This window comes from Taudactylus pleione, unplaced genomic scaffold, assembly GCF_031769625.1.
Source record: "Taudactylus pleione unplaced genomic scaffold, aTauple2 ptg000155l, whole genome shotgun sequence".
In the NCBI taxonomy this organism is placed as follows: Eukaryota; Metazoa; Chordata; class Amphibia; order Anura; family Myobatrachidae; genus Taudactylus; species Taudactylus pleione.
In genome coordinates this window covers 7,881,384-7,894,041 of record NW_028284557.1, presented here as the reverse complement: position 1 = coordinate 7,894,041, position 12,658 = coordinate 7,881,384, and the positions used below count along the sequence as shown (strand labels likewise).

The window sequence follows — 12,658 nt, the reverse complement described above, 5'->3', positions numbered from 1 at the left end:
TATGTGTTATGTTAGCAAGAATAATATCTAGGGGCCTATGTATCAAGCTTGTTTTCTTTTATAAAATTATGTAGAAACTGCAGTTTCTGCATAATTGTATTAATTGTATTAATTGTATTAATTGTATTAATTGTAGCTATGTACTAATAGCACAATGCAGGAGATTTCACAGAAATCTCCGGCAGAGCGCTAATTAGTACTGCAGATCGCAGTCCCCATTATCATCAATGCGGACTACGATCTCAGCCCTATGTACCCAACTCCAAAAAGCTTTTCGGAGTTTGGCCCTGTTAGTTTACACCATCTTCAAATGGTGTAAACTAGAATAGGTCCTATGGAGGCTCGTTCGATCTCCAGCAGCCTCCGGCAGAAATGGACACTGTGGGCATGCACAAAAAGGATTTCTACAATATGACAGGCTTATAACTCACAGGGACAGCAGTTATCACAACCATTGTCCCTGCGAGTTTTCCATCGTACATAACGGGGATATTTTCAATAAAAATGAAAAATATCCGCCGCAATATCAAACCTTAAAAATCGCAGCAGTTTCGCGCTTATTAATGCATAGTCACCTAGTATTTATTTAATAACTGAACACATTTTTCAGCATAGTATTGCCTTCAGTGTAGCATCAAACTGATCACAGGTGAGATAGTGCTCCAATTGTCACCCGATATATAAGCATAACAATTCAGCCGTGTTTACACTCTCAGGTGAGTGTCTTGCACAGCCTTCTATCAGTAGAGCAGGCATACACATAAACAGATAGTAACAACCGGTTATTTGTTACAGTTACAACTGGGAATTTTTGTATATTTACTAACTGACAGAGCACCTCTGGTCTGAAGTGGGACTCTGTTCTCTTACATCTATATTCTCTATGGTTTTCCATTGAACTGAAATAGAATATATGCAAAAATCAACTGCAGATTATGTTTACATCGAATATATTGATGCAAATATTTGATTGCTGTATCATTAGTGATATTTCAGAGTATTTAATTAGGATTCCTCCTGAGAACAAAAACTCAAAGATCTCTCTAAGAGCAGGTTTTAGGATTATTATTATTTCAGTTACATTATACGAATAGGAAACAATGAAAGCTGGCAAACAAATTGGCAATTAACTATTACAGATGAGCCTATGTAATAAATTCTAGACATTTTAGTCTGATTTACTGTATGTAGTATTAAGCTGTAAATTATTATTTATTGATAACCCTCAATATAGTCAATACCTCTGGACATTTTTTGTCTATGATCTGTTGCTCACAGCATTTAGCCCTCTATATAGTGAATATGTGTGTTTATTCATATTTTATGCTCACCCCCAGTTAGAATTAACTAAATGTTATGTTACTCTCTTAAATCTACCTATTTTGAGCTTTGGAGTATCCTTTTTCAAGTGTGCTTCCCTCAAAGATTCCTTTCCTTTTCTCTCTTGTGTAATACATTATTAGCGGATCTCTGCAATCCAAGCTAGGGGACTGATGATCAGTCCCCCTGTGACCCGATCCTTTGCGATCTACATGAGGAGTGGGGGAGGGGTATCCAAAGCCATGTAGTGCCAGTGGCTGGTTAACCTTAAGAGAATTGTTCCTAAATAGCAGAATAAAAAATATTTTATTAAAGGAATGCTTTCTTTGATAAACAAAATAAAGTTGTTTTAGATAAAAAGGCTGATGCTCAAGTGGGTCCTTCCTATCAACGTAGTTAATACAGAAATATTTGGAGACGTATCCAAGTGGATTCCATAGCTGTTTCTCTGGCAGCTCATGTTTTGTTGATTTCATGGAATCTAATACAGACTACTGTATTTTACTGTTGCCTACAAAGACTAAAATAGCTTTTGTGTTTTTTTGATAATGATTTTGATTATAAATTGCTATCTAGGAAGCATTCCTTCCCTTTTATTTTATACCAGTATCCTGTACCCAGCATTCTAGTCTCCCTCAAACATCTCCAGCTACTGGCCTAACCCCTTTCCCTTCTTGGGCTATCAGCTTCACAAGGTCCCTGTGGCGTCATGACCTTTGTGAATACTCTTGGAGCACTACCTGACCGAATAGAAATGCCCAGAAGATGTAATGCTGGTCATGAACTGCATACATCAGGCCTCTTCATGTGAAAAAAATGGTCAAAAATCTGATACACACTGTGTGGAGGACTGATCCACTTTAAAAACAAAGTGGAGAGACAAAACTAAGCGGGGAGGTCCGTCAGAGACTGGTTTATCTGTGCATGTGACCACAATAAGCCGTACACTCCATAGAGCGGGGCTTTATGGAAGAGTGGCCAGAAAAAAAGCCATTACTTATTTTTATCACTAAGACGACACGATTTGAGTTTGCCAAAAGGCATGTGGGCGACTCCCCAAATGTATGGAGGAAGGTGCTCTGGTCAGATGAGACTAAAATTTAACTTTTCGGCCACCAAGGAATACGCTATGTCTGGCGCAAACCCAACACATCCCATCACCCCAAGAACACCATCCCCACAGTGAAACATGGTGGTGGCAGCATCATGCTGTGGGAATGTTTTTCAGCAGCAGGGACTGGGAAACTGATTCGAGTCGAAGGAAAGATGGATGGTGCTAAATACAGGGATATTCTTGAGCAAAACCTGTTTCAGTCTGCCTGTGATTTGAGACTGGGACGGAAGTTCACCTTCCAGCAGGACAATGACCTGAAGCATACTGCTAAAGCAACACTCAAGTGGTTTAAGAGGAAACATTTAAATATGTTGGAATGGCCTAGTCAAAGCCCAGATGTCAATCCAATTGAGAATCTGTGGTCAGACTTGAAGATTGCTGTTCACAAGCAGAAACCATCCAACATGAAGGAGCTGGAGCAGTTTTGCCTTGATGAATGGGCAAAAATCCGAGGGGAAAGATGTGGCAAGCTCATAGAGACTTATCCAAAGCGACTTGCAGCTGTAATTGCCGCAAAAGGTGGCTAGATAAAGTACTGACTTTAGGGGGGTGTATAGTTAGTTATGCACGCTGAAGTTTTCTGTTATGTTGTCCTAAATGTTGTTTGATTCGCAAAATATAAAAAAAAAAAAACACAACTTCACAGTTGTAGGCATGTTCTGTGAATGAAATGATGCACACCTTCAAACAATCCATTTTAATTCCAGGTTGTGAGGCAACAAAACATGAAAAATGCAAAGGGGGGTGAATGCATATGCAAGGCACTGTATGTTTTACTATGTGGTAGATTTGTTATACCTCATGTGTGTCAAAATAGCTAACTTTGAAAATGTATATTAAATTTGTTATAATTTTACAGAGAAGCTTAGTCTAAATATTTTGTTTCAAAGTCAAGTGGTTATTATATTGCAGTAATTTTTAATAAGCTTCACTCTGAAGCGCAATCCAACAATCTTTTGGGTTTTTTTGGTTTGGAGAATTAACTAGCCAGCTGGTACTGGCTGATTGGATTAGCAGCTGTGAGTGGGAAAACTAAATGATTTAATTTATTTATACTAGCGCAAGGATGTCAGCGGTTGGGAAACAGTCAAGCTGTAACATAATTTGTTCGAATGGAGGTTCCTGAAGTGCTTGGAGCACCACTGACAAATCCCATGGAGCCACAGGAGGGTCAAAGGGAGGCTGTATACGTAGAACACCTTGCAGGAAGGTGTGAACATACGGTATAAGAGCAAGTCTGTGCTGGAACCAGATGGTCAAAGCAGAGACCTGTACTTTCAGAGATGCTAGGCGAAGACCTAGATCCAATTCAGCCTGAAGAAAGGCAAGAATTCTAGACAACTTAAAAACTTGAGGGTCATAGTTTCTGGGAGCACACCATTGGAAATATATATGCCATATTCTGTGATAAATCCTGGCTGAGGCCGCTTTACGGGATCTAAGCATGGTCTGGACCACAGAGCTGAAAAATCCCTTAGCCCTTAGGAGGGATGTCTCAAGAGCCAAGCCGTTAAAGACAGACGAGCTAGGTCGAGATGCAGACATGGACCCTGAGACAATAGTTTTACTCGTAGAGGAAATTGAAGAGGAAAGTCTATGGAAAGTCTTTGAAGATCAGAGTACCAATAGCGTCGGGATCAAGCAGGAGATATCAACAGGACTGCCCCCTTCCCGCTTGAACTTTCGAAGAACTCAAGGAAGCAGGGATATTGGGGGAAAGAGATGCCAAATGGAAGGTCCATTTCACTGACAATGCGTCCACGAAGGCTGAGTCGGGGTTCCTTGTCCTTATACTGGAAGTTTGTTGTTGTGTCTTGAGGCCATGAGATCCACATCTGGCAGACCCCATTTGTCCACCAGGAGCTGAAAGACTTCTGGATGTAGAGACCACTCTCCTGCATGCACGTCGTGACGGCTGAGGAAACCCGCTTCCCAATTGAGAACTCCCGGGATGAATACTGCAGAGATGGCGTTCGGTCCATGTGAGAATGTGGGACACTTCTGCCATTGCTGGCCGACTTAAGAGTGCCTTCTTGGTGCTTGAAGTAGGCCACTGCCGTGGCGTTGTCGGACTGTACTTGTACTGGCATGCCCTGAATAATATCATGAGCCAGAGTGATTGCTCTGTAGATGGCTCGAAGTTCCAAGACATTGATTGGTAACCCTGCGTCGACTGGAGTCCAGCGGCCCTGGAAGGAGTGCTAGCCGGTCACTGCGCCCCACCCTCGGAGGCTTGCGTCAGTGGTGAGGAGAGCCCAGTCCGGGATCCAAAAGGGGCGTCCCTTGTCTAAATGGAGTATCTGTAGCCACCAGGCTAGGGACAGGCGAACCTCCGGGGAGGGGGGAGGCCCATCGTCTGGGATCGAAGTAGATGGGGTAGCCCGTTCCACTTGGAGGATCAGGTGTTGTAAGGGCCTAGAATTAATCTGAGCTAACTCCATTTATCCCAATGTCTGCATTGCAGCATGAATTGACACTCGGCAACTGCGGAGCAGTCTGCGCTCTTGGTGTTGAATTAATGAGATCTTGTCTGTTAGGAAGATTCTCTGTACCTGAGAGTCCAAGAGGGCTCCTAAATGTACCATTCTTTGAGGAGGTGTTTGGGAAGACACTTTCCAGTTGATCAGTGTGTTTGTAGGAAGGCAATTGTTACCTGCAGATGGCGGTGAAGAATCTCTGGGGAGCAGGCCAACAGCAAGAGGTTGCCTAAGTACGTGGGTAGTCTGATCCCTTGACGATGAAGGTAGGCCGCCATAACTGCCCTGATTTTGGTAAAGACCAGAGGGGCCATTGAGAGGCCAAACAGTAGAGCCTGATATTGGTAATGCTGCTGCCGGATAGCAACCGGAGATATTGTTGATGAGAAGGTGCTATAGGTACATGTAGGTAAGCGTCCTGAATGTCCAGAGACACCATAAAATCCCCAAGCACCATAGCTAGGATAATAGAGCAGAGGGTTTCCATACGAAACCTGGTCAGAGATTTGACGTTGAGCATTGGCCGATGAGACCAGTTGGGCTTCTGAGCCAGGGAAAGGGTAGAATAGCCCTTGCTTTGTTGTGAGGAGTGGACCGGCATTATTACTGCTGAATTCAGTAAGGACTGAATGGCTTTTAGAGCAGCAGGGCCTTTCTTGGGTCCGATGGAGGTCCTGTGCAAAAGAACTGCTGGGGGGGTTGCCTTAGGAAGGATATGGCATATCCGTGGGAGACCACTTCTCTTACCCAAGCGTCTGATGTGGTCTGACGCCAAAACTGGGTGAATTGTAGTTGGGCTCTCACTCCGGAAGCCCCCAGGGAGAGGCCCGCCCCGTCAGGCTATAGGCTTGTCCTCAGACTTGGCAGGTGGACGTCTAGTAGCTCAGGCTTTTTTGAACCTAGGCTTGGAGGCCTTGGCTGATGCCTGCTGCCGTGGAATGGACTGACCCTTAGCTTTTCCTTGAGGGCGAAAGGACCGAAAGAATGACGTCCGAGGCTTTGTATTATATGCAGAGGGCAGGAATGCAGTCTTTGAAGCTGCCAAAGTAGTCACAATTTTATCTAACTCTGAACCAAATAGGATATCTCCATTATAAGGAAGAGACTCCAGAGCCCTTTTTGAGTCTGAGGACCGTATTTAAATACTTTTTTGCATGCCAGACTTTTCACCGACATCACCAGTTTTGCATGCGAAAAAGTATTGCGCGCGCTCCCATTAGCCGTATTAAATTCGAAATTAACAGGCGAAAAGTCTTGGCAGAATTGGAGAAAAGATGCACTTTCATTGGGGATCAATGTAGATGTCCCAGATTAGCCCTACTGAGGCTATTTGGGGTACTTAAGTGCTGTCAATTGCTCCATAATAGCGGCTTTGCAGAAGTGGTGAAGAATAGCATTAAGCTGTTGTTTTTGGGTGAAAATAAGTAGTCATGTCAAATTTGGGGTACTTGAAAATGGGTGCAAACATAGTTAAAAATTGCTGAAGTCCAGTTTTAAGTGCTACAAAAAATGCACATTCAGCAAACACCTGCAATTAAAAAAACACATCCCCCATACTATCAGACCCCCAAAAGCTTATTTTGCTAGTTTTTGCCTTTGTACCCCCACTTTGGTCTTTTTTCACCCCCATTTTCAAAGTGCTTTTTTGGGGTGTTCCTCTTTTTTTTCTGACGCAGTTATCCTTGGGGGATGTGCAAAGGGTGCAGAGTGGTTTCCGAACCTTTGACCCCCAAATTCGCAATTCTGCACTTTTTATCTGCCGGGTATTCATAGGCGAAACTTTTTCGCCCATTACATTGCACTGACTTTCCGTGTACGAGAAAAGTCTTTGCAATTGAATACGGCGAATAGTTTCCACCTGGCGTAAAGCCGCAATCGGCGATATTTTTGCTGATCACAGCTTTTCGCACCTAATTGAATACGGCCCAGAGTCTGTTTTCCAGAAATGGAGCCAAACAATATGGCGGGCCACTACCAAAGTGACAGATATCCTGGAGGCCAGGAGAGCCGTATCCATAGCTGCTTCTCCCAAGTAGGAGGCTGCATCTCTAATGTGAGATATGTAGAATAGTTGTTCCCTTGAAGCATCAGGGGGAAATGTCTCTTCTAGGGCCTCTGCCTAACTCTCAATGGCTTTTGCCACCCAGGCCACAGCCCTAGCAGGACGAGTAATAGCTCCTGTAAAAGAGTATATGGATTTGTGACAAGCTTCTGTAAGTCTATCTGTAGTCTCCTTCAAGGAGGTTGCAGTATGAATGGGTAAGGTGGCATTCTTAACCAGACGTGTTACATGAGAATCCACTGCTTGGGGAATTTCCCATTTAGTGCAATCAGTAGCTGGAAGAGGGTAAAGGGAACTTAAACGTTTTGGGATTTGAAACCTTTTACCGGGCATATTCCATGCTTCACTCATGTAAACAGATAGCTGGTCAGAGTGAAGTAACTCTGGTAAAACTACCTTTAGTCATTTAAAAAGTGGTTGTTTTTTTTCTTAGGAGCGGGTTCTTCCTCTTTTATTGGCAAAATAGATTTTACAGCTCTCACAAGAGCAGAAAATGGCTGCTGCGTGTCTCTGAGGGGGCAGAGAGTGAGGGAGGAGCAGCTCAAGGAATGGCTAGACCACAGAGGAATGGAGCACTGAGCTGGAGGAGGGGCTGCAGGGAGAGCGCCTTCTACCCGTGTGGACGTTAACCACCGGGTGCCCTGGCCTCTAAATATGTTCTGCGCCAGTATATTAATGCCCCGTTGGTCTAGTGGTCGGGGGCGCACCAGTGTCCACATCAGCGCCTCCGGTTTGTCTCCTGAGACTGGAGGCTAGACTACGTAAAGACACGGAACCCTGCAAGTGGGGGTATGCCTTACTTGTCCTTTGGGTTCTGTGCTGCAGTCTTAGGTCCGGGGATCCTGCTAGCTAGTCCCCCTTAGGGCCCCGCCGTGAGTACTTAGCCAAGCTTGGTGTCACGGCGCCACAGAGGGGTGAAGGAGCAGCAGTGCAGACGTCCAAGGGACAGTCTTTTGCTGCTGCTCAGTAGTCAAAATACTAGAAATAAAAATAAATCAGAAAAATAAGCTTGGGCTCCTTGAAGCAGCCCCATTGTTAAAAATGGTGATCCAGCTCCTGCCGGACACCAAGGAAACGGAGTTGTCTACAGGCTGTGGGCGGGGGTATAGGGGGTAGAACCGGAGCATCCTGGGATTGAAAAGCTTTGCTGTTTGTGTTCGGCCCTCCAGGTCCCACCTACACCCTATTGTATCCCTGTGGAACCCTATGGACCCTGAAGAAACTATATTCTTTAAACTAAAATCAGATAAGCTGATTGATCTACTGCAGCACAAGGATCACTAGGAATATCCTGAGTGCTAACAGGTGCATTGCTGCTTGAATCAGGAGATTTTAGCTTTCAACAAACACTTGGATATAAAGTACTACATTTACTAAGCTCTATAGCACAAGTATTTATTTTGGAAGATTGTTGCAATTTTTATAAGATTTACTGCACTAATTCACAAGTTACCCACATTAGATAGTTCTATATATTTTATAGTATAGTTCTATATATATACACATATATATATATACACATATATATATACACATATATATATATACACATATATATATACACATATATATATACACATATATATATATATATATATATATATATATATATATATATGGGATGTGCAGGCTCGGATAGGTTCGAGTTTGCACGTGGAGTTCGGATTTTTCCCTCCAAAAAAACGGAACTCAGAAAGAGGCAAAACGTCATCTTACATGGACGAACATCATCATTCCTGGACTTTTGTCCAGGAATGATGATGTTCGTCCATGTAAGATGACGTTTTGCCTCTTTCTGAGTTCCGTTTTTTTGGAGGGAAAAATCCGAACTCCACGTGCAAACTCGAACCTATCCGAGCCTGCACATCCCTAATATATATATATATATATATATATATATATATATATATATATATATATATATATATATATATATATATACATACACACACACTAGTAGCCACAAGAAGGCTGGCAGATGATCACAACAGATGTTAAATTAAAAACCCAAACATAGTTTCATTATATACACCAACACACACTTACCTTGGTTTTCTAGGCCTGTATGGACGAATCTCTTCTGGATTTTTACAAGACCGGATGTCGTAACCATACATGGCAATTAATTCATCACGAGATTTAGGGGCTTGCTCATCTTCCCGAAACCGGTCATGTGCCCACCGTCCCTCATCTTTCCACAGCTTGCGTGGGTGACGACCTTTTGGCCTGAAGGTAGAATACTTTTAGTGTGAACTTTACATTTTAAGCATTTAAAAATACAAAACCATCTTAATTGCAGGCTTACCAGCCTCAACTCATCAAGTCAAGTATTTACAGGATGGGAAAAGTACATTATTAATGCAATCATTTATAATAATAATTTTCCCTATCTCACCTGACTTCCTCGTCATTTGTGTGACCACGCAGGTCGTGCTCAAAGAACAGCCCCTTGCGAGGAATATAAGCTGGATTCTTTCTGTCCTCGTCATCATCCAGCTGCTTTTGAGATTTCTTGGAGGTCTTGATCTCATCTGGCTCTGTGCTCTCCTGGGAACAAGACATGATAACCCATACTGTCACTATAGCAATCCTGAAAGGTAAACACTCATGAAGATACATTAAACACCGGGCCAAATGTCTGCACAGTTAGTTAGGTGATCAGGGATCACTCGTTAATTTGTAAGGTGGGATAATTACGTACTTAAAATAAATTAACTCCTCTGTGCATAATTTAAGAAATTCCCAAAACATGACCTGTTTGTGGTACTTAAGGACTGAAGTTGAGAACCCCTGATCTACAAAAACATGGACGTTCTATTTTACGTCTAATTTAGTTTCACTTTCTTCTTTCTTGCTTACCTGTCCATCTCCGCTCTGACGTTCCCCTGTCACTGCTCCCTTTGTTTTCGGCTTTTCCTCTTTTGTTGCCGGGGTTTCACTGGCATTGGTTTCTGGTTTCAGAGTGGCTTTTAGGGACTCATCCTCACTGTAATGAGCAGCCTCTTCTTCCTGGATAGAAATAAAGTGGGTACACAAAGTGTAAGTGGGTAGATTGGGAATAACCACAGTCACTTCTCTCCCTTTCACATCCTGGATTGAGCAAAGAAATTCCTTTTAGTTTACTAATGTAGCCCTAGTTTAATTAAAGGTTATCTCAAAAAATGTTCAGCACACAAATAAATCGAATATATATATTCACATCTGCCATTTGAGACATTGTGTTTGTTCTTGTCTGCCTCCTGCGGCTGCACCTGCAAGAGTGCTTCTCCCGGCTGTACCTAAGGTGTTTGCTTACCTGCAATATTCTGGATTCACTGTGACTAAGGTACCTTACCCTCCTTGCTTGCTGCTCCAGTATATATACTCTCCTGTTCAGTTCTACCCTGTGGAATACTACTGTTTTCTCTTACCTCCTGCTGATTTGCTCCTGTACCAGATCCTGTGTCAGCTGTTGCCTCAGCTCCCTTTTGCTCTAGTCTCCTATTCAGTGCTACCCTCTGAACTGTTCTTAGGCTGCTGAGGGTGGCAGCTCAGGTAATGGAACTGCATGCTTAACTGTCTTTTACGTCAAGTTCTGCCACAAAAGTGTGTTGGGATTGCTAAAGCTGAGAATTCTGGGTCTCATTCAGACCCGGTCGCGAGCGCAGGACGCTCGCAAGCGGGTCGATGGTACCCAAATGCGCATGACGGAGGGAGCTCCGTCGTGCAAATGTGCGAAACCCGGCGAGCAAAGAGGAAGCAGTCGCTCGGGGTCTCGCACCAAAGGGGGCGTGCTGTCGATGGTGACAGCACACCCCCTTTGGTGGGCGTGCCAGGGGTGTGGCTGCCGGACGGAGGCATTCCCATGGGAACGCCTACCGTCTGGGTCCGGCCCCACTGACATCACTAGTGATGTCAGTGGGAGTGATTTTGGCTCTGATAAGAGCCAAAATCACTCCAGGGCTTGCGGCCACGAGACCCTACCGCAGGGTCTCGTCGCAAGCCCGATGGTCGCGATGGTCTTGACCATCACCATGGACGCTCGCATAAGCTGTGGGTGGTAACCCACAGCTATGCGAGCGTCCAAGGGGCCGCTCCAATTTTAGGTAGCCCGGCCCTGATTCAGAGCGAGCACTCTGTTCAGAGCGTTCGGCTCTGAATCAGGCCCTCTGTTCCTACCCTTGCGGACTGTTGTGCTCCTGGTATTCACTGGCTGTAGCCCTTGGTATTACATTGGGTGATGTGCATGGTACAGTCTGACATTATTGCAAGATGTTTTGTCACAAGGTTATTTTCTCCTCAGTTTGCTGTTGCACGGACTTGCAGTATATCTCCGCAGCCTCCTTTGTTAGATCGCCTCCTGAAAACATTCAGTGCACAATGTTTCCATTATACAGTTCCTGATGCTGCTCTTCGCCTTCACGGAATTGCCAGCTTGTTGAAGTTTGAAGAAAAATTCTGGAAAACCTCTTACCACCCGATCGTCAGATGCCTGGAGTAGTTTGGCATGGGTCCACTCACATGCGTTGGGTTGGTCTGGCCCTCCTTAACGGATTTCTGTGCACTTGCTATCCTGTTTTTTTGTTTTATTTAAGTTCATTTGACTTATTGCCATTATTTTTCTTTAATCTGTTTAGTCATGGCTCTGTACTTTATATTTTTGAATTCATACGCATTTTATTCCTCCGTTAGTACGTAATTGCCTCCAGGGTTTGATCAGTAATGTTATCCTTTTAGTTTTCCTGGTTAGGTCTTATATTTGTTTAAGCTATTTTGCTTATTATTTTTGAGAGTCTCTTGTTGTCCCTTTGATCCAGGGCTGGATACACCATGGCCTTAGGGAAGCGGCTCCCAAAATGTGCACCGTGGCACCCTGGGGTGCCTCGAGACACTTGCAGGGGTGCCTCAGGTTGGTGGTCCAGCACCAAATCAAATTATTTATGGTCAATGTAATGTAAATGTGGACAAACTGAAGCACAAACCTGTCCCCATCACATAACTGAGCCTAAGGATGACAGGTAAGCACAATTTACTTCACTTAACTAAATTTTTTTCTGAATCTCTCAATAACAAACAAACTTAGGGGCCCCTGTGAAAACAAGGCTGATACACTAGGGCACAGTGATTCAAAAAAGTTTGGTAACCACTGCCTTAGGGTACACGGGAATAATTGGCCCATGTTTAGGGATCGAGGTATGCCTTAAGTTGGTGATAGTGTCATACAGGATTGGGGGGAACTGGGGGGTGGTTGTTTTTGTTATATTTTGTTGTCCATGTTTTTGAGATAATGGCAAGTGTATATTTTGTTAGTTTATCTGTAATGATCTACTATTTGTCTGCTACATACCCACCTTATGTAGGTAGGTTACCAACCCAGCCAAATCAGTCTGGTGTTGGGTGTTGTGGTATAGATTGCATTGATCCTTTTCATAGAGCCAAGCTTATATTTGTTACACTGATACTCTCTATTCTCCTGTTTACTTACTGCGTGTGCCTGATTGGCACCTTCAGTTACCCGCTTTACATCTACTATATTGTAACAAGGTTTTGTGTGGGATACTATTCGCCTGCTTTAATTTAATAGGGGCGTAAATATCCCAGTCTTTTTACCCTTAATCTTGCGCTCCGTCCTTACCAATGACCCGCTTGATTTGTGCTATATTCATTTCCTTTTCCTGGTAGGCTACATTTATTATCCTCTTTTTA

At 43.6% G+C, this 12,658-nt stretch overlaps 1 protein-coding gene across 1 annotated transcript in view; it reads right to left on the bottom strand.

Moving 5' to 3' along the window:
* CASC3 (CASC3 exon junction complex subunit) overlaps positions 1 to 12,658 on the bottom strand; it is a 54,115-nt gene that overhangs the window by 21,651 nt on the left and 19,806 nt on the right. Inside the window, exons 4-6 of the mRNA XM_088474640.1 lie at positions 9,833 to 9,982; positions 9,369 to 9,520; positions 9,020 to 9,199 (exon numbers count right to left, since the gene is read on the bottom strand). Of these exons, the coding sequence (XP_088330766.1) occupies positions 9,020 to 9,199; positions 9,369 to 9,520; positions 9,833 to 9,982 (482 nt within the window). The remainder of the gene's footprint in view (positions 1 to 9,019; positions 9,200 to 9,368; positions 9,521 to 9,832; positions 9,983 to 12,658) is intronic.